At 41.4% G+C, this 20684-nt stretch overlaps 1 protein-coding gene across 2 annotated transcripts in view; it reads left to right on the top strand.

The window, feature by feature from the left end:
- The window catches only part of rai14 (retinoic acid induced 14), a 55953-nt gene extending 36010 nt beyond the window's left edge, over positions 1 to 19943 (top strand). The window contains exons 8-21 of one of the 2 annotated variants that reach the window (XM_085279405.1): positions 8172 to 8278; positions 8432 to 8616; positions 9104 to 9129; positions 9492 to 9578; positions 11212 to 11301; positions 11481 to 11606; positions 12122 to 12223; positions 15618 to 16325; positions 16537 to 17015; positions 17650 to 17818; positions 17929 to 18096; positions 18172 to 18330; positions 18695 to 18760; positions 18998 to 19943. In XM_085279405.1, coding sequence (XP_085135531.1) covers positions 8172 to 8278; positions 8432 to 8616; positions 9104 to 9129; positions 9492 to 9578; positions 11212 to 11301; positions 11481 to 11606; positions 12122 to 12223; positions 15618 to 16325; positions 16537 to 17015; positions 17650 to 17818; positions 17929 to 18096; positions 18172 to 18330; positions 18695 to 18760; positions 18998 to 19084 — 2559 coding nt within the window. In that variant the 3' untranslated portion in view covers positions 19085 to 19943. The remainder of the gene's footprint in view (positions 1 to 8171; positions 8279 to 8431; positions 8617 to 9103; positions 9130 to 9491; positions 9579 to 11211; positions 11302 to 11480; positions 11607 to 12121; positions 12224 to 15617; positions 16326 to 16536; positions 17016 to 17649; positions 17819 to 17928; positions 18097 to 18171; positions 18331 to 18694; positions 18761 to 18997) is intronic. The other variant, XM_085279406.1, reaches the window with a different exon arrangement.
- Positions 19944 to 20684: the final 741 nt, after the last annotated feature.

The following is a 20684-nucleotide window of genomic DNA, read 5'->3' as shown; positions in this document are numbered from 1 at the left end:
CGGCAAAATCACCACTATTGGGTACATTAGGTATGACAGTGACACTCTTGTTTCTATTGGTTTACAATGTACTCACAATTCGAAGTTTTTAACTCCGGATCATAGCTGGCCGAGTGAGATCTTGAGGGAGAACAAAGGGAAGCGGCGGCGGCCTAGAGGGAAGCGAGCCGGCGTCAGGAACAGGCTGAGAGCTCGTGCACACCGCACACCTCTGCCTAGCATCCTGCTCGCCAACGTCCAGTCACTGGAGAACAAGCTTGACGACCTCAGGGGCAGGGTAAAGTTCCAGAGAGACATTCGGGACTGCAATCTCCTCTGCTTTACCGAGACATGGCTGAACCCAGCGGTGCCGGACCACGCCATCCAGCCGGCCGAGTTCTTCTCGGTTCACCGCATGGACAGGACACGGGACTCGGGGAAGTCAAGGGGAGGCGGCGTGTGTTTAATGGTGAACAACAACTGGTGCAACAGTGCGAACGTTGGAACAAATCTGGAACTGCTGTCCATCATGTGTCGTCCTTTTTATCTACCTCGGGAATTTACATCGGTCATTATAAGTGCCGTTTATATTCCACCACAAGCGGACACGGTCACCGCCTTATGCGAGCTGCATGAGGCACCCACACAGCACCAGACACAACACCGAGACGCTGCGCTTATTGTGACGGGGGACTTTAATAGCGCCAACCTCAAACGCGCAGCGCCGAACTTTTATCAACACATCTCCTGCCCCACCAGAGGTGAAAGGACACTGGACCACTGCTACACTACAGTCAAGGACGGCTACAAGGCACAATCCCGCCCTCCTTTTGGCAAATCTGATCACGCCGCCATCTTCCTCATCCCAAAATACAAACAAAGGCTGAAACAGGAAGTTCTGGTTCAGAGGAAGGTCGCGCGCTGGACGGATCAATCGGTGGCCGTGTTACAGGACGCACTCGATGACGCAGACTGGGGCATGTTCAGAAACAGCTCCGATGATGATGTCAACGTGTTTACGGAAGCGGTTGTGGGATTCATCGGGAAACTAGCGGATGATACCGTGGAGACAAAGACTATCACAACGTTTCCCAACCAGAAGCCGTGGGTGGATAAAACCATCCGCGACGCTCTGAGATCCCGCACCGCTGCCTACAACACGGGACTCATGACGGGGGACATGGACCCGTACAAAGCCGCGTCATATAACGTGCGGAGGGCGGTGAAAGAGGCGAAGCAGCGCTACGGGAGGAAACTAGAGTCACAACTCCAACAGAGTGACTCTAGGAGCCTGTGGCGGGGACTAAGGACAATAACGGACTATAAAGCACCAACAACCGGTATGACGAACGCGGCCGTGACTCTGGCAGACAAGCTGAACACTTTCTATGCTCGCTTCGAGGCTGCAGCTAAGGACTCCAACAATGCTAGTGTTAGCGGCGCTAACGGCTGCAGACAGGAAGATACTGCCAGCACCGGAAACGTGCTCGTCATCTCCGAGCATGAAGTAAGGAGAGCCTTCAAGAGAGTGAACACCAGGAAAGCAGCAGGACCAGACGGCATCCCAGGTCGTATCCTAAGAGACTGCGCATACCAGCTAGCTCCTGTGTTCACTGAGATATTCAACATCTCTTTATCTCAGTCGGTGATCCCCACATGCTTCAAAGAGTCCATCATTGTTCCTGTCCCGAAGAAACCCCTGCTTCTCTCAATGACTATCGCCCTGTAGCCCTCACCTCAGTAGTGATGAAGTGCTTTGAACGCCTGGTCAGAGACTTCATCATTTCTTCACTACCAGACACACTGGACCCACTACAGTTTGCTTACCGTCCAAATCGTTCCACAGACGATGCCATCTCTCATCTCCTCCACACATCACTCACTCACTTGGACACTAGAAGGGGGAATTATGTTAAAATGCTCTTCATAGACTACAGCTCTGCATTTAACACCATAATTCCCTCCACACTCACCACCAAGCTGGAGCATCTGGGACTCAGCTCATCTATGTGTCTGTGGATCTCCAACTTCCTAACTGGCAGACCACAGGCAGTAAGGATGGGCGGACATGTCTCAGCCTCCACCACTCTCAGCACTGGAGCCCCCCAGGGGTGTGTTCTGAGCCCCCTGCTGTACTCTTTGTACACATATGACTGTGTGGCCACTACCAGCTCCACCACCATCATCAAGTTTGCTGACGACACCGTCGTGGTGGGCCTGATCTCTGATAACAACGAGACGGCCTACCTGAAGGAGATTAGGAATCTGGAGAACTGGTGCCAGAGGAACAACCTCCTTCTAAACGTCAGTAAGACAAAGGAGCTGATAGTGGACTTCAGCACTAAGCAGGAGAGGAACTACCAGACCCCTGTCATCAACGAGTGCCCAGTGGAGAGAGTGGACAGCTTCAAATACCTCGGAGTTCACATCACGCAGGACCTGTCATGGTCCTGTCACATCAACACCGTGGTGAAAAAGGCCCGTCAGCGTCTCTACCACCTCAGACGCTTGAGAGACTTCCAACTGCCCTCCAAGGTGCTCAGGAACTTTTACTCCTGCACCATAGAGAGCATCCTGACGGGAAACATCTTAACCTGGTTCGGGAACAGCACCATGCAGGACAGACGAGCTCTACAGAGGGTTGTGCGGTCAGCTGAGCGCACCATCCGCTCCGAGCTCCCTGACCTGCACTCAATCTACAGCAGGCGGTGCTGGACCAAGGCCAAGAAGATCGTGAAGGACCTCAGCCATCCCAACAACAGACTGTTCTCTCTGTTGAGGTCAGGAAAGCGATTCCGCTCCCTGAAGACCAACACAGAGAGACTGAGGAGGAGCTTCTTCCCGCAGGCGATACGGTCTCTCAATCACACCACCACACAGTACTGACCCACACATACAGTTCTTACACACACTGGACATTCTGGACATTGTTTCACTTCATTACTTAAATCACGCTGCTGTTATTGTGTATATGCTGCTGTTATTGTGTATATATTTATTTATATTTCTTCATACATTCTTATATAGTTCTATATTGTGTATTTTGTTGTACAGTTATTTTATTTTCAACTTTAATTTATATATTTTATCTTATTCTCCCAGTTAAATTTACCCTTCATTCTAATTTGTGTTGTACAGTTATTTCATTTTTAACCTTAATTTATATTTTATTCCTTCCTAGTTAAATTTACCCTTTTTAATTTTTCATATTTATTTCCTATCTTATTCATAGCCTTTTCCTTTTTTGTTTTCTTTAGGTCACGAGCAGTTGTCCAAGCATTTCACTACATATCGTACTGTTTATGACTGTGTACGTGACAAATAAAATTTGAATTTGAATTTGAATTGTAGAAATTGACTATAACTGTGTCCTTCATTTGGTTGGTGGGCGCAGTTAGGATCCATTTCAATTATACCAAACTGAGGAAAAAAATTTTATATTTTATTTTGAAGTGAACTGTCCTTTTGAAAGCTCACATCACAAGGTGCTCAGCTGTCCTGTCTTTATAATGACTGGCTCTGTGTAACTGCTCATTTTCCTTATGTTAAACACAGTTTGTGATCTGCGTTGGGGTAATACGTGTACCCTGCTTTCGAGTCATAGCTCAAACATTTCTACATGGCAAAATTACAGCATTTGTGTGCATTCCTGGCAGCATGGCTAAAATTAAAGCATGAGTCAAATTTTGGCTCGTATAGTGTAGAACATCCATATACAGTATACAAGGAAGTAGCTGGGTGAGTGCAAGATTGGAAACAAAGATAAATATTTCTACAACATAAAATGATTGTTGTCTTTAATGGCGCTCAACTACCTGAGAACTGAGACTCTTCCCACTGATTCATTTTCCTGCCATTTTTCATGAGTAAGAGGTGTTGTTCTTACATTTAATAGTCACATGCAGAGGCCTGCATGTATGTGCAGTATCAGTGTGTACATGAAACAAGAAAATGAAAGTATGCAGCTACTTGTAAATGATCTGGTTTTGTTAGGCTCCAAGATGTCTGGTCCATTATCTTCTATGTTTAATGACCAAAATCAACAACTTCATTAGGTATAGCTGGTCAGCTGCTTGTTGTGAAACTCAGTGCCTTTAAGATATAGATTACCTGATTATTATTATTATTTTAATTATAGAGGTTAATTTATAGAGGTAGCCCCACTGAGTCTCAATGTCTCATTTACTAGCAAGACCTGTTTCAGACAAACATATTAAAATTACAATGAAGTTCAAACAGCATGGGGAAGAAAGGTGATTTAAGTGACTGAATTTAGCATGTTTGTTGATGTTAGATGGGCTGGTCTCAGTATATTAAAAACTGCTGATTTACTGGGATTTTCCTGCACAACCACCACTATAGAACAGTTAAACTGTCAAATTTTATATTCTGGGTCACATATAGCACATTTTGAGTTTAAGTGGGCCGGACCAGTGAAAGTGCCCCTTCAGTCAGTGTAAAGAAATTTAATTAAACCTTTATTATAGTTCAGAAATAGCTCAGAAAAAGAAGCGCAGTTTCAACTGTGTGTCTCAGTTTTATTACATTATAAATATAAAAAGCATGAGAAGACCACACTGGAAGCGAGTCCTGTCAGTAAAGAACAGAAAACTGAGATTGCAGTTTAAAATTGGACAAATTGGAAAAATGTTTGCCTCATCTGACAAGTCTTAATTTCTGCTGCAATATTTAGACGGTTGGATGAGAATTTAGTGGAAACAACATGAAAACATTGATCTATCCTGCCTAGTATCAACAGTTCAGGCTTGTGGTGGCAGTGTAATATTTGGGGGGCATATTTTTTTGGCACACTTTGGTCCCTTAGTACCAACTGAGCATTGTTAAAAAAAACACCACAACCTACCTGAGCATTGTTACTGACCATGTGTATCCCTTTGTGACAACTTCTGTTAACTGCTTCCAGCAGGATAAAGCCCCATTTCACCAAACTCATATTTCAAACTGGTTTCTTGAGCATGACAATATGTTCACTGTACTCGAATTGCCACCAGATCTCAGTCCAACAGAGCACCTTTGTGGTGTGGTGAAACAGGAGATTGTCATCATGGATGTGTCATCTGACAAGTCTTCAGGAACTATGTGATGCTGTCATGTCAATATGGACCAAATGTTTTAAAGAAATATTTTCAGCACCTTGTTGAATCTGTGCCATGAAGTATTATGGTGGGCCTGAAAGCAAAAGGAGGTCTAACCCAGTGCTAGCAATGTGTAACTAATTAAGTAGCCATTGACTGTACATGCAACCAGCAGACTGACGGTTTTAGGATCCTGTTCATACAAACAAAGACACTGTTTGGATTTAAACCAGTTTTCAGGTGGCAAATGAACATATAATGGTAATGCTGAGAATACTGTTGCATGGTGAGTGTATTCAGGTTTAAGCAGAGCTGTGTTTTTATTTTAGTTGTCTTGATTGACAGGCCTCTCTGACTGTAACACCTTGTCCTAACAGTTAACTTGTCATGCATCACCTCTGCCCAGCGTTTACACTGTTGCCCATATTTGGGTAATATGGCTTTAAATGTCAGACACGATGACAGCAAGTTAGAAACACAGTGAGTAACACATGCCAGCAAACTAGCAGTAATACACCTGTGCGCCCACATGCCTTTATACACACGCATTGAACCTATTACCCAGAGAAGAACAAAATTACTTCTGTCTTTTAGATTCCAGAGAAATATAAAACACAGACAGGGCAAACACAGACACATGCCTGTTAAAGTGTTTAGCAGAGCTCAGAGGAACCCAGAGCATAGTTCTGTTCTCTGTGGTGTGTGAAAGCAGCAGCCTTGTAATATAAAACACACACAAAACTATGCTGACAGACGTTAGTGCTTCTTGAAGTTCGTTTTCCTACTTTTTTCTTTTTTTTTTTTTTTTTCAGGAAAGACTTGGATCCCCCTCCCCCAAACATGTTTCACAGTGGAAATGTCTGTTAAACAACTCAGTGCTGAAGAGTATTATCTATTGCTCCTCATAGTTTTTAGAAACTACAGTGGCTTGCAAAAGTATTCGGCCCCCTTGAACTTTTTCACATTTTGTCACATTACAGCCACAAACATGAATCAATTTTATTGGAATTCCACGTGAAAGACCAACACAAAGTGGTGCACACGTGAGAAGTGCAACGAAAATCATACATGATTCCAAACATTTGTTACAAATAAATAACTGCAAAGTGGGGTGTGCGTAATTATTCAGCTCCCTGAGTCAATACTTTGTAGAACCACCTTTTGCTGCAATTACAGCTGCCAGTCTTTTAGGGCATGTCTCTACCAGCTTTGCACATCTAGAGACTGAAATCTTTGCCCATTCTTCTTTGCAAAACAGCTCCAGCTCAGTCAGGTTAGATGGACAGCGTTTGTGAACAGTAGTTTTCAGATCTTGCCACAGATTCTCGATTGGATTTAGATCTGGACTTTGACTGGGTCATTCTAACACATGGATATGTTTTGTTTTAAACCATTCCATTGTTGCCCTGGCTTCATGTTTAGGGTCGTTGTCCTGCTGGAAGGCGAACCTCCGCCCCAGTCTCAAGTCTTTTGCAGATTCCAAGATGTTTTCTTCCAAGATTGCCCTGTATTTGGCTCCATCCATCTTCCCATCAACTCTGACCAGCTTCCCTGTCCCTGCTGAAGAGAAGCACCCCCAGAGCATGATGCTGCCACCACCATATTTGACAGTGGGGATGGTGTGTTCAGAGTGATGTGTAGTGTTATTTTTCCGCCACAAATAGCGCTTTGCATTTTGGCCACCAGAAAGTTCCATTTTGGTCTCATCTGACCAGAGCACCTTCTTCCACATGTTTGCTGTGTCCCCCACATGGCTTGTTGCAAACTGCAAATGTGACTTCTTATGGTTTTCTGTTAACAATGACTTTCTTCTTGCCACTCTTCCATAAAGGCCAACTTTGTGCAGTGCACGACTAATAGTTGTCCTATGGACAGATTCCCCCACCTGAGCTGTAGATCTCTGCAGCTTGTCCAGAGTCACCATGGGCCTCTTGGCTGCATTTCTGATCAGCGCTCTCCTTGTTCGGTCTGTGAGTTTAGGTGGACGGCCTTGTCTTGGTAGGTTTACAGTTGTGCCATACTCCTTCCATTTCTGAATGATCGCTTGAACAGTGCTCCGTGGGATGTTCAAGGCTTGGGAAATCTTTTTGTAGCCTAAGCCTGCTTTAAATTTCTCAATAACTATCCCTGACCTGTCTGGTGTCTAAATCCAATCGAGAATCTGGGGCAAGATCTGAAAACTGCTGTTCACAAACGCTGTCCATCTAACCTGACTGAGCTGGAGCTGTTTTGCAAAGAAGAATGGGCAAGGATTTCAGTCTCTAGATGTGCAAAGCTGGTAGAGACATACCCTAAAAGACTGGCAGCTGTAATTGCAGCAAAAGGTGATTCTACAAAGTATTGACTCAGGGGGTTGAATAATTACGCACACCCCACTTTTCAGTTATTTATTTGTAAAAAATGTTTGGAATCATGTATGATTTTCGTTCCACTTCTCACGTGTGCACCACTTTGTGTTGGTCTTTCACGTGGAATTCCAATAAAATTGATTCATGTTTGTGGCTGTAATGTGACAAAATGTGGAAAAGTTCAAGGGCGCCGAATACTTTTGCAAGCCACTGTATACCCTTATGCCTGTGATGAAGTAGCTCTCTCTAGACTGGGAATTTCCCTTATCCATCTTAGGCAGTCAAATATTTATGCTTGAGCATTACAAGACTGAGGTTAAGTGAAGGGTTACACTTGGGGTCAGACCCTGACAGTCCTGGAGAAAAATGGGATAGCCTGTCTTATGAAATACTGCAGTCATCCACCAACTCTCTGCAACCTGCTGAGCTCAATCAGTAATATGATTTGGGGGATTTTCCCATGCTCTTATTTCTTTCATCTTAAACATACCATCTGAATTTTTTCTGTTTATCTGCTGGGGAATTCATTTAGAGCAGCAGACATTCACTCATTTTTCACACAGGCCTGAGATTTTTCTCACCTTACACACAGTTACCATAGTCTGTCAAGGCCCACGCTGTGACTAGTTATATTGCTGTGGGTGTGCGTCCATTTAAATCTGTGTCATGTTGTCTTGTCTTTTATTTTTCTCTATAGGATGATTTTAGTCATTTTGTTTTCTCGTTTTTATGTTTGTTTCTCCTATAGGATGGCCTCACTTCCTTGCTGTTGGCAGCCAAACACAGTCATGCAGAAGTATGCAGCACTTTGCTCGACTTTGGTTCTGAAATCAACACTTCTGACAACAGTGGCAGGTATACAAAACAAAAAAACAACAAAAAAAGACCCCAACAAAGTCGACACACAATAAGACACAGGGAAAAAATTACAAATAAATTGTTGCTCATTGTAGGATATTTGATTGATGTTGAAGTGGTGATCAGTATGCTGTGTTGTCTGTGTTGTAGGACGGCCTTGATGCTCGCAACCGAGTCCAACGCAGTATCTGTTGTTGAAGTGTTGGTTCAGAGAGGAGCAGACTTGTCAGCTGTAGATGCAGAAGGCCATGAGGTTTTACATTACGCTAAGGTCTCAGGCAGCTCTGAAACCAAAACTGCCCTTTCAGCTGCACTAAACAAGCATCAGGTCTCAGGTAAGAGTTGTGCATAAACACAAACCTACAGTTCAGAGAAAGATAGGAAGTGAGTGCAGGTGGCTTTATGCAAGTGTTGAGGAAGTATTCAGTAAAGGTTTGTATGTAAATTTTGCGGACAATGTCACTCAGGCTGTGGTAGGCAGGCATATTTGTTTTTAGTTTTTTCCCCCTCCCCCCTTAAGGGCATTGCAGTGAACCAGTACATTTCCAGGGAAACTTACTCTGTACCTAATCTCAGTCTTAACCCTAACCAAAAACAATGTGAGATCCAGTCTTAATGCTTTCAGGGTTTTTTTTGCCCTCCCAAAACCTGATCAGTGCCAATAAAAACACACATACTGCCCCTGTGAGACAGAGATCCATACTGCTCTGGGTTCAACACAAGTTAACACTGCCACCTGCAGTTGGTTTCCTGTTACTGTTGAATTTTTCTTAGATGTTTAGTGTGTTGTACCTAACAATACCTTTCCATCTTTTTTGGCAGATACGAAGTCTCCTAAAAGTCCCCAGGTAAGATATCGACCATCAAAAGTACTAAAACATGTGAAATTCCACAGCGGATGACAGTGAATAAACATTTTAGCACTGCCAACTGATTTATAGAATTAGGAAGTAAAATAAGGAATAAAACCAACTTCAGACTAATTTCAGTTTCATAGCTACAAATAATATAGTTCAGTTTCTCTCATATGTTAGTGTCATAATTCCGAGCTTTGAAAAAAAAAACTTTAATTGCTGTTTTTGAAAAAGAAACCTTAATTCTTACTGTAGCACCCACCGATTGACTCCTCTTACTAACCAGCACTGAATCCCACTTTTCTTTCTCTTTTTTTGGTCACCTTCCCTCTCTGCCTCTTTTGCTGGCTCTTCAGCATGATCAAGTAGCTAAGATAAGTGATGAACGGATCATAACTCCCAAAAAACGAAAAGCACCTCCACCTCCCATTAGCCCACCTCAGGTAAATGCATGTGTCTATGTCTGGCAGCTTGTACCAGTGTGCCACTCTCCATATTAATATTAATGCATGTTTGTAGTGTATTCATACAAAGTAATATAAGAACAAAATCAGCGATTGCTTATTTACATACTATCTGTAAAGGTCTCTTCGACAAACTATTAACTGATTTCTGGTGAGAAAATATCAGCCAAATTTTTCTGTTGATGTGCATGTATAATCACTGGCCACTTTATTAGGTACAGCTTTCTAGTACTGGGTTGGAGCCTCTTTTGACTTCAGAACTGCCACAAGTCTCCATGGCAGATTTAATTAGGGGCTGGAAACATTCCTCAGAGATTTTGGTCCATATTGGCATGTTAGCATCAGATGTCCATAATGCAAGTCTCCCATTTCACCACATCCTGAAGAGCTGGTGACATTGGAGGTCATTTGAGTACCCTGTATTCCTTGTCATGTTCAAGAAACCAGTTTGAGATTGTTTCAGCTTTGTGGTGTGGCATGTTATGCTAGAGGACATGGTTAGCAACAATACCCAGGTATTAAGTGATGCTAAGTTGTTAGTAATAGGTGCAAAGTAAAAAAAAGAATATATGCCAAGCATCAGATTCTCCATTCTCATGTTCAGTTTGAACTTATTACACATGCGGACTGTCTGGACACAAGGCAGGATGGATCCATGCTTTCATCATGCTTACTCACAATTTTGACCCTGCTATCTGAATCTTGCAGCAGAAATCAATACTCATTAGGCAAGGCCACATTTTTTCCAGTCTTCTATTGTCTAATTTTGATGAGTCTGTGCCAATCAAAAGCCTCGCGTTCCTGTTCTTGGAGGATTTGGAGATGTTCTTCTGCAAGCCTCGATCGTATCAAGTGGTTATTTGAGTTACTGCTGTCTTCCTATTGGCTTAACGCAGTCCAGCAATGCTTCTCAGTTATCTAGCATCAGCAAGTAATTTTCACCCAGAGAACTACTGCTCACTGGATATTTTATCCCTTTCTGACCATTTTCTGTAAACCCTAGAGATGTTTTTTGTAGGAAAACCCATTAGATCAGCAGTTTCTTTAATAATCAGAAATTCTGTTACTCAGTTTGAACTTCAGCAGGTTGTCTTGACCAAGTATACATGCTTATATGTATTGAGTTGATGTCATGTGATTCGCTGATTAGGTATTTAGTATTAGGTATACTGAGCAGTTTAACAGGTAACCTATTAACGTGGCCAGTGTGTATATTTTATGCACTGACATAATTTATGTTATTTTAGTTGTTTAGTAAAACATTTCAAGTAAGTTATGTTATACATATGGGTTCAAAGTGCACACCATCAGCTTTAATTGTAAGGTTTTTGTATCCAAATTCAATTAAAAGTTTAGCGATTACAACTCTTTTAGCATTTAATATCTCTCTCTCTCTTTTTTATTTTTTATTTTTATTTTTTATTAAGAGGCCAAAGGAAAAAATTGTGGAAAGTGTGGCGTTTGCATTTGCAAGCTGTTTCTATAAACAGTCAGTGCAGTACAGGACATCCTTAGGGATTGTAAAATGTCTGAGAGATGGTAGCGACATTAAAAGTGGACAAATCAATGATAGTAATTTATCAGGAAAATTAATGCAACAATCCTCCTTTAGAGCTCTGGACCCTCTTCCCCTTCAATTGTTACATCTACTGGCACTCCAGCATCCAACAAAAGTGACACTCCTAAAAGATTCAACTACAAGGTAACAGAAAAACACAAGGTATTAAAAAAGAAATATGAAAGTAAAAGCTGCATTAGCCTTTAGGCTTCCATTTTAAGTACTTGGGTAAATTCTTTCCATCAGCCTTCATATGATGTTTTTTTTTCCTCCCAGTTTTTTCTGCCACTCGTCACTCCTTTCTCCTCCCCTTTTTTTCACAGGAAGATGAGATCAGAGGAACAGCATTGAAAGAGGAGGTTGACAAGGAGAGAAACATGCTGCTGGAAACAATCGAAGACCTGAAGCAAACGGTGGAGACGGTGACGGGTCCTGAGCTGGATACAAAGGTGACTAATATATAGTTGACAACACTTTGGTGCTTTATTTAAATTCCATATATGCAGGTTTTTAAACCGGGTGTATTGACTAGACCAAATTATCTGGAGAAAAATAATTAAATTAATAATAAGTATTAGCATGCCTTGTTCATGTGAGTACCCCACATAGAGTCAATATACTGCATTTATATGTATTTTATATGAAAGTTAATCTCTTTTCATGCATTTAGGAAAAACTTGAATCAGAGATGTTTGTGTTGTGCATATTTTTAACTGAATATTTTAACTTTAGATTAATCTTAAACAGTTTTCTACGTATAATATGTTTACAAAGAAGCCAGCCTGCTTTTGTAGTTTAGTGCTAAACAAACACAACAGCTTTTCAGCATTCTTGAAGGAGGTCTATACTAAGCTTAAGACGTGCCACGACTCGTGTTGTTTTTCAGTAGGCAGGTAGTGGTCCTTAGCGTTGTCTTTATGCCTCAGTCTGGTATGTGAATGTATGTGTGCGTATGTCCTGGCAGGCCGAGCAAAGTTTCACAGCGTCTGCTGCTCTGGTTTCTGTTCTGCAAGCCAAGATTATGGCTCTCACTTTGGAAAACCAGCAACTTGCAAGCAAACTTAAGGTATGTAACCCATTCATTCATGCTCAGGAGTTTAGCTATGAAATAAACAACCAAAAACAATCAACGAAACAACAGTAAACTGCTTGTTTAAGCCAGGTTACTACTGCAGATTGTTTAAAGTGATAGATTTTTAAAAAAATGTTTTCTGTTTTTTAACAAACCACAAATAATGTAGTAGAAGTAGAGAAAAACAGAAGCACAGAAGAAGTCGGCTTACAGTATTTCGGTGTTTGATCCTTTTATGCCCGGCGGGAAATCATGAAGATGATGAATGCCTCTTTACTGAGCGTGCTCGTTACACTTAGGAAATAGGAATGTGTCAGTTTAACTACAGATTACGTGACATTTGTTTGTGATTTAAGCCGGAGCCTGAAAAGCTTACGAAGACGATTGCGGTGGTTTTTGAAAGCGTTTAAGACTTCGAACAACAGGATTCAGTTTACAAGTATACTATTGTTTTGTTCCGTTTTTCACATTAATAAACACACAGAATAATTACACTTTTGTTTGTGTTTCCATTCTAAGTTTTGTCCTAGAGCTTATTTAAAGCATATTAAAAAGGTAATAACTTGTGTACTCTTTATAATTAGCTGAATGCCTGGGAGCACTAGGAAAACTGCAGAAAAACTCAGCCTAACAACAACAACAGGATTACCAGCAAACTGCACATTCTTAAAAGAAGGCAACCTATAGTGTGCATATGCATCAGTGCAATGACCTTACTGGCTTATGTGTCACGTGCAACGGTGTGTGTTTATTTCTGGTAACCAAAACGTAGTCCAACTTTTACATGTTTTAATTTAATGTTACTTTTAAACGTAATATTACTCAACACTGGTTTCTGTTTAACCTTCTAACCTTCTCTTTGATATTTGGGCTGATTGGGACCCAATGAGTGTAAAAACAAAGAATCACCAGATTTTTTATTTTTTTTTACCTGATTTTTTGTTCCTAAGAAAAACGAGAGCCACATATGAGGATATTCGTTTAAAATTTTGATAAAACAGTAGCAGTATAATGTCCTCATAAGTGGATATCAGGCCCTAGTAGAGCAAAATTAAATATTTTGGTCTAAATAACTCAAAATGTGATGTTCACATAATGGGACGCCAGGTCCTAGGAGGTTAAATAAATAAAGCTGACACTCTAATTATCCCTCCTGTCCTCCCTTAATGCTGCTAAGTGTTGCTCAGTACACTTGAGTAAATGAGCAATAATCCATTTGTGTAATATCTTATATTTAATTGTTAATTTAGTGGGTGTGTGCATTATTAATTAATCTGCCAATCCTGATCAAATTAAACAGTTGACCCAGCTTTGTGGTATTTTCATAAAGTGACTGTGCCCTAAAATTGTGTAAATGTGGCTGAGATTGAATCCACCAGATTGTGTGATAAAAAGAAAACATGGCCACTGGCTGTGGGTTGTAGTAAGAAGTGCCCTAAGTGTTCAGTAAGAATAGAAAAGTGAAAGTTTATAGTGTATTTTCATATTCATATAATTTTTTTTATAAATATAAATTGGAAAAAATATTTTATATGAAAAATTTGACTCCTATTCTTAAGACACCCACAGCTATATAAATACTAGAGATGGACCAATCCGATATTATGTATCGTATGTGTCACGTGATAGAGCGGCTGTCTCTTCGAGACCTGTCGGCGGTCTGGTGGAGCATTTGGAGCCTCACTACATGCTTCCAAACCGCGGCATTTAATTTCGAAGAAAACTATCCCAGAGAAGTAAAGCAAATGTGTATAAGTTCATCTCTGAATGTTTGAATAGTATTTCCGCGTTAAGCTAAACAACTGATATTTGGAGCCACAGCTGGACTGGCCATCGGAGTTTCATATTGAGGAGAAAAGGAATCGATTTGTCTCGTACTTCAGCTAGAATGGAAAAAAGACACAAAGCTGGAGTTATTCTGTTTTTGCTGCACAGCTGCCTCTTCTTCTCTCATTCTCTCCCCCTTCCTCCCCTGTTGCTACTTCAACCATGAAACTGATCAATGATCAGCTGGTCGGCTTTTCTGTCGCAAGTCCCGTTTTTCTTGTTTGTTTATCGCCCACTTTGCGCCAGAAAGAGGAGACCAGCGGATAAACAACAGTAGCACGTTTAAGCGTGGTCAGCTGTTGTTAGAATTGATTTAATATTACTTTCTAGTATTCGCTGGTGTTTGCTGGAGCCACGGCTGTAAAAGCTACTGCTCATTATATCGGTTTGGATATGTGGTGAGAGGGAAACATGAAGATGAAACCAGGAGATGTCCTGATGTTACTGAATCATCAAAGCTGAACAGTGATGGAGAAACAGGTTTACCTTTTAGGTGACAAGAATGAGTTGAAGGGAAGTTATGAACTGTTTCTGAGAGACAAATAACACCAGGATCCTTTTTTATGTAGCTGACAGCTGGTAACTGTGGAGGGGCGGGTCTAGCAAAGTTTTGCCAGGGGGGCTAGGCAGGGCATTAACAGGGAGAGGGGGGCACAAAAAATACTTTTCTTTATTTCATTTAAAATGACTAACTTTTAAAAAATAATTATCTGAATCTTACAACCAAAGTGGTCATCTGATTAAATGTCTAGAAATCCATAATTGTATACAAGTCTAATAATAATAATAATGGATTGGATTTATATAGCGCTTTTCGGGGCCCTCAAAGCGCTTTACAATGCCACTATTCATTCACTCTCACATTCACACACTGGTGGAGGCAGCTACAGTTGTAGCCACAGCTGCCCTGGGGCAGACTGACAGAAGTGAGGCTGCCATATCGCGCCATCGGCCCCTCTGGCCAACACCAGTAGGCGGTAGGGTCTTGTCCAAGGACACAACGACCAGGACAGAGAGCCCAGGGATCGAACCGGCGACCTTCCGGTTACAGATGCGATTCCCAACCCCCTGAGCCACGGTCGCCCCTAATATATTTCTGCTAAGTACTCTTTAAAACACCAGAATAGGGAGGATGGTCCAGGTTTAAGTGCATTAGATTGATCAGTGTTGCTGAACTATGAAATATTTTGGGTGCAGTGTATTTTTTGCGTATTTTTTGCATACAGGTATAACAGAATAGCTTTAGTGTTGTTGTTTATTTAAACTTGAGTATGAACTTATAAAAAATGCAGCAAGATATTAAAAAACAGTTTTATTGATTACAAAATACACTATATCGGATTCATATCAGTATCGGCAGATATCCACATTTATGATATCGATATCAGACATAAAAAGTGGTATCGTGTCATGTCTAATAAATACCTCTGTTTTTTTCTTTGTAATTAATCAATCCAAGCGAATGTGAGAGAAAAACATAGCTGCAGTTTCATTACTGAGCTTTTTGTATTTCCAGCCTCACTCACTTTCATTCACTTTTGCCTGTTCCCTCATCCCACAGAAACATCCATCCCTCCAAGGAAATGAAAACCTGAAGGAGAGGAGTCGTCCAAACAGCATTGCCTCCAACTCATCTTTCCACTCTACCCAGGATGAGTTTGAGTCATTGCCTCAAGTCCCCTCCACCACTCAAGTAGAAGGGGAAGATCCAGGAGCTGACTCTGTGATACTGGAGGAAGACGAGAGGGAGAAACTACGAGGAGGAGGCGAAGAGGAGATCAGATTGTTAAGGCAGACATTAGAGAAAGTTCAGATAAAACTGCTTGAAACCAGGAAGGAAAACCAGTCGCTTCAGGCTCAGCTGAAGCCAGAGCGAAGCAGGGAAAGAGAGGACAATGAAAGCGAGAGAGGAAGAGAGAGAGAGCTGATGGAGAGTCTAGCAGAGCTGCAAGCCAAGCTGACTGACACTCAGGAGAGATACCACCAAGCTGTGGAGGAAGTGGAGAATCTGAGAGTACAGGTGGGAACGAGAGAACGAGAGAGCCAGAGGCTTACATCATCCACACTTGAACATGAAGTAACGCAGCTAAAGGCCCAGCTCGCCCAATCAGAGTCAGAGGTAGATAAAGCAACACAACATATCAAACGTCTGGAAGAGGCACTGAAGAAGACGGAGGATGATAGAGAGAGCGCTAAAGAGAAAGAACAGAGGGCAGCACAACTTGAGGAGCTGTACAAGGAGGCACAGGAGGAAGTCAGGGTGCTCCAGGTAAATGCAGGGTTCTTCTATATGAACAAAATTGATTTGTCCAACCTTTGTAGTCTGTTTCATCTCTGCTTGAGGCTGACAATTCAAGATTTAGCTGATATCAGAGGAGCAGAGTTTTTTTTTCTTTTTCTTTAGACTGCTTTTTACAATGCAGTTCGCCACATATCATTCATCTTTATGGCCTGCAATTTATCCCCTTTCTGTTGCTTAGGAGGCTCTAAAGGGCACAGTGCCTGTTGAATCTGCAGCCAAAGACTTTGAAGAGATGAAGGCTGCCCGAGATGAGGAAATCACTGGACTGCAGCTCCGCTGCAGGGAACTTTCACGCTCCTACAGTGAAACCAAAAATCAGCTCAATGCCACTCAGAAACAGCTGGCTGAAGCTCAAGCTGAGAAGAGTACCTCCCCCTCTCCAACTTTGGAACAACAGGTGCAGGTGTTAAACAGTAAGGTGGAGGAGCTGCAGAGGCTGCTAGCTGAGGCTGAGAAGAAATATTCATCTGCTCAAGAGGAGATTTCACTACTGAGGAAGGCGGCAGAGGTTCAGGCACAGAGCTCCGTGGCTCTTGCTGATCAAATGCAGGTGATGTCGTCTCTGGGTAATGCGATCAAAGAGCTGGAAAATGAGGTGGAAGCCTTGAAAGAGGAGCTACATCAAAAGACCACGCAGGTGGAGGCTCTTCAACACAGGTGAGTGAAAAATAGCAACACAAACACAAAACTAAATATGTCAAATTTTGATGATGAACATGTTTCCTATTTTTTACTGAGCTCCACCTTGGTTGGCTACAACAAAAATCTTACTTATACATTGACGCACCTGTATAAATAACCTTTTGGATAATGTGAAATGATAACAAGTAAAAGAACCTAATATTGTACTAATGATTATCAGTAAATGAGTATAAAATTAAGGCACAGACTATATATAAAAGAAGGATGCACATAGTGTACCACAAAATCACCGATAGGTCTTGTGGTGTAGCAGCCTCAAGTTTAGCATAATGATGCCAAAAGTGATCATAATGAGGTAATAGAGTGCTAGTATTAGTGTTATCAGCTAATACTAATTGGCTTGTTTAGGAATGTATATCTGTAGAATGGCAAGTTAATGAAAGAAAAAAACAAGCTGACTAATCTTGATTGTTAGAGAAATACATTTATCTCATTTTTTTTAAAATATGAAAATGAAAAAAATAAAAGATATTAAAATATATTCACATCAATTACAGGGTTACTGGGTTTATCCATTTCCATTAAATGTTCCTCCCTGCTAGAATAAAATGTACTTCTATTTACTACCATGTGTCCCCTTCACAAACAGGCTGACAGCTGAGAAGGATGTCACCCCAGATGACTCAGTCTCCCGCGTGGAGCATGACACAGTGCGGGAGCAGCTGGAAGGTGAAGTGAACCATCTGACACACCTCCTCCAGGAGGCCCTCAGGAAGCAGGATGAGATGGCCCTGGAGGCTGCTGATGCCTGGCAGAAGGTGGGAGGATAGGCAAAAACAACATATCCACTTTCCAAAGGCTCTTTTCTCTCTAACATTTAGTACTATCTATTCTTAACACTTATCTTAACCGCTCATCCATCCATCAGGCACGGGATAATGGTGCAGAGCGAGAAGCCCTGCAGGAGCTAGTTATGTCAAAGGAGAAGGAGAACCAGACGCTGACCTCCAAACTGGCCGAGTCCCAGGATGCTGTGTGTCAGCTCAAACAGCTGGTGGAGAATCACACTGCATCAGAGAGAGAAAAGAACAAGAGGGTCAGTAAGGAAATGGCAGCTAAAAGTATTTTCATTTCACGGTGAACTTGTTCAACTTGTTCTATCTTGTTGTAGATAGATGACCTGTCTCGAGAGGTGGTGAAACTGAAGGATGCCTTAAACAGCCTATCACAGCTCTCCTACAGCTCCTGCTCCCCCTCCAAACGACAGCAGCAAAATCAGCAACTCGAGACGATGCAGCAGCAAATCAAACAACTGCAGTACCAGCTTGCTGTAAGATTTCTCATTAATAATTAGCGAATCGGTTTAAAAGCTCCACAAAGGTCACAGAAATGTTCCCTTAAACTGCTTTTGTAATAAGTTACAGCACAATCTGTCACCACACACACACACACACACACACACACACACACACACACACACACACGTATAACAGCCAAAGCACAGCCATGGAAACAGCCACATTCCCAGGTTTGCCACCCCCAGGCTTCAGTTATAATCAGAGAGATCTGATGAGCTTATTCCTTACTGGAGTCACAACAGTGCAACCTTCTGGGGGCTCTGTAAATTACTTACACTAGCTTTGATATAAATAAAGTACAGTTGTTAAGTTTGGGTTTGCCTCATGTCTTTTTAGGAGTCAAAGAAGCAACACAGTGAAGTAGTGTCAGTTTACAGAATGCACCTCCTCTATGCTGTTCAGGTAAGTCCATCCATTTGTTTATGTCTTCTTGGACTACAGCTTAATGATGTTCACTTTTAAGGGATCAGGTCACCCTAACTAACTTTAAGTCAGGCATTCAGATACTTTTGTTTGTGATTCGTTGGAAGGTTTTTCAAATGAATGTCACTTAATATTATCCACCTAGTAATCACTTTAGCAGTTGTTTTCTTTATTTTTAGTCAGTTGACTAACTGACCGTCTGTCTTGGACCTTTAGGGTCAGATGGACGAGGACGTCCAGAAAGCCTTGAAGCAGATCCTGATGATGTGCAAGATGCCAAGCCAAGCCAACGAAGCCTCCTGAGACAAGCAGGGAGTGCTTTACCAAAAGCATGTTGTCAGACACACGGTGCCTCTGGATGAAGCTTGAGGATTTGTTTATAAGGAACTGGTTTACAATCAGGTGTTCATTGCCTTTACCTAATGTCATTTTGACCCAGTTACCTAACCTACACCTGGTATCAACATGTCTAGGTAGCTTACTGTAATGTGAACGCACATGTAGTTGAAGTCGGCCGTGTCCTCCCAGCTCATCTTCTTGTTAATCACATCGCATGCACAATCAAGACAATGAGAGGCTGTTTTAATACCAGGATGAATGCAAACATTCATGGACCGGCTGTCAGGATCTAGATATAGTGTGCATGTTCATACCAGGTGGAATTGGGGCGTTAATGTTAGCATGTTTGTCAGGTCAGGGTTGTGCTCATCAGCTCACTGATAATTCAGATAAACAGAGGAACCAGGTGTTTATCGTGTGTGTACCAGCCAAATTTAAAGTGTGTACATGTTAACACTACACTGAAGATGTGCAGTAACCCTAAATCACATGCAGTTCCACACATGCACCCATCAGCCCAGTGAAAACAGTGAGTCCGTTTCTGTTCAAGTGTCTATTTTATAATACAGCAGTGTTAGTATTATCTGAGTTTGCTGTAAAATGTTAACTGTCCACAATTTCCCGATAGAATTAAAATCATTTGTGCTGTGTTAACAATTGCATGAGTCTTTGCTCTACAGCAGCTCAAAAATTGCTGGACTTGTATGTAGAAAAAGCAAAATACTGTTTGATTTTTTCCTATCAGTTAAAAAAAAAAAATGTAAAAAAAATAATAATTATTGAGCCGTTTTACCCTGTCGTGTTTTTTTTTTTTTTTTTTTTTTTTTAAATAACTGTACTTAAATGATAAGGGTTGATATCTTAGATGTCCTTGTTTTGTGTCAATGTTTTTCCTCGAATATAACAACGCACTATTGTTCCAGTGGCACCTGAATTAGAACATTTTCCTCTTAATATTATTATTATTATTATTTTTACATATGAGGGGTTAACTGTTTACTGTAGTAAAAAAGTAACAAATCTGAATTGTAACAAAAGTCCAGCAGTGGGCTGAATATTTTTGTCTTTCTGACACAGAGGGGGATAAGAGTTTTACTTTTTATATTCCCTCTACTCTTCTAAGAGTTGCAATCTCTTACATGAAAAGCATGTAAAATGTATTGCTTGATATCAGATGGTTGAGTTGTGTAAAAACAAAACACAAGTTCTCCTATCATGTGCCTGTAATCACACAGTATTTTTTTTTTTGGTTCTACAGCAGCTTCAACAGGATTCTTTGTACCATCTTTTAATTTATTTATCTTTACCAGAAATTGCATTTTTCTCCCCTTTCCCTCAGTTTGTAATACTGTTCTTTCTCTCAGTGCTCCTTTGTGTGTGTGCAGGAAAACACTGTACAGTGTACTCTATTGGACACTTTTAAAATGCACAACCCGTTCACTGTTTAACTGGAGTCATACTGAATTAAATTGTATCTAAGTGACTGACCTTTGTTTCTCACTGACCAGGTCTTTATCGCCCGTCTGAGAATTGTTTGATCGTATGCCTGTCTTCAGTTCTTCTC

This window comes from Mchenga conophoros, linkage group LG7 (assembly GCF_057382185.1).
Source record: "Mchenga conophoros isolate Kocher_MC1m ecotype Shallow Benthic linkage group LG7, M_conophoros_male_GT1.1, whole genome shotgun sequence".
Taxonomy (NCBI): domain Eukaryota; kingdom Metazoa; phylum Chordata; class Actinopteri; order Cichliformes; family Cichlidae; genus Mchenga; species Mchenga conophoros.
Note: the sequence above shows the minus strand (reverse complement) of the source record. Positions and strands in the feature narration are given on the sequence as shown.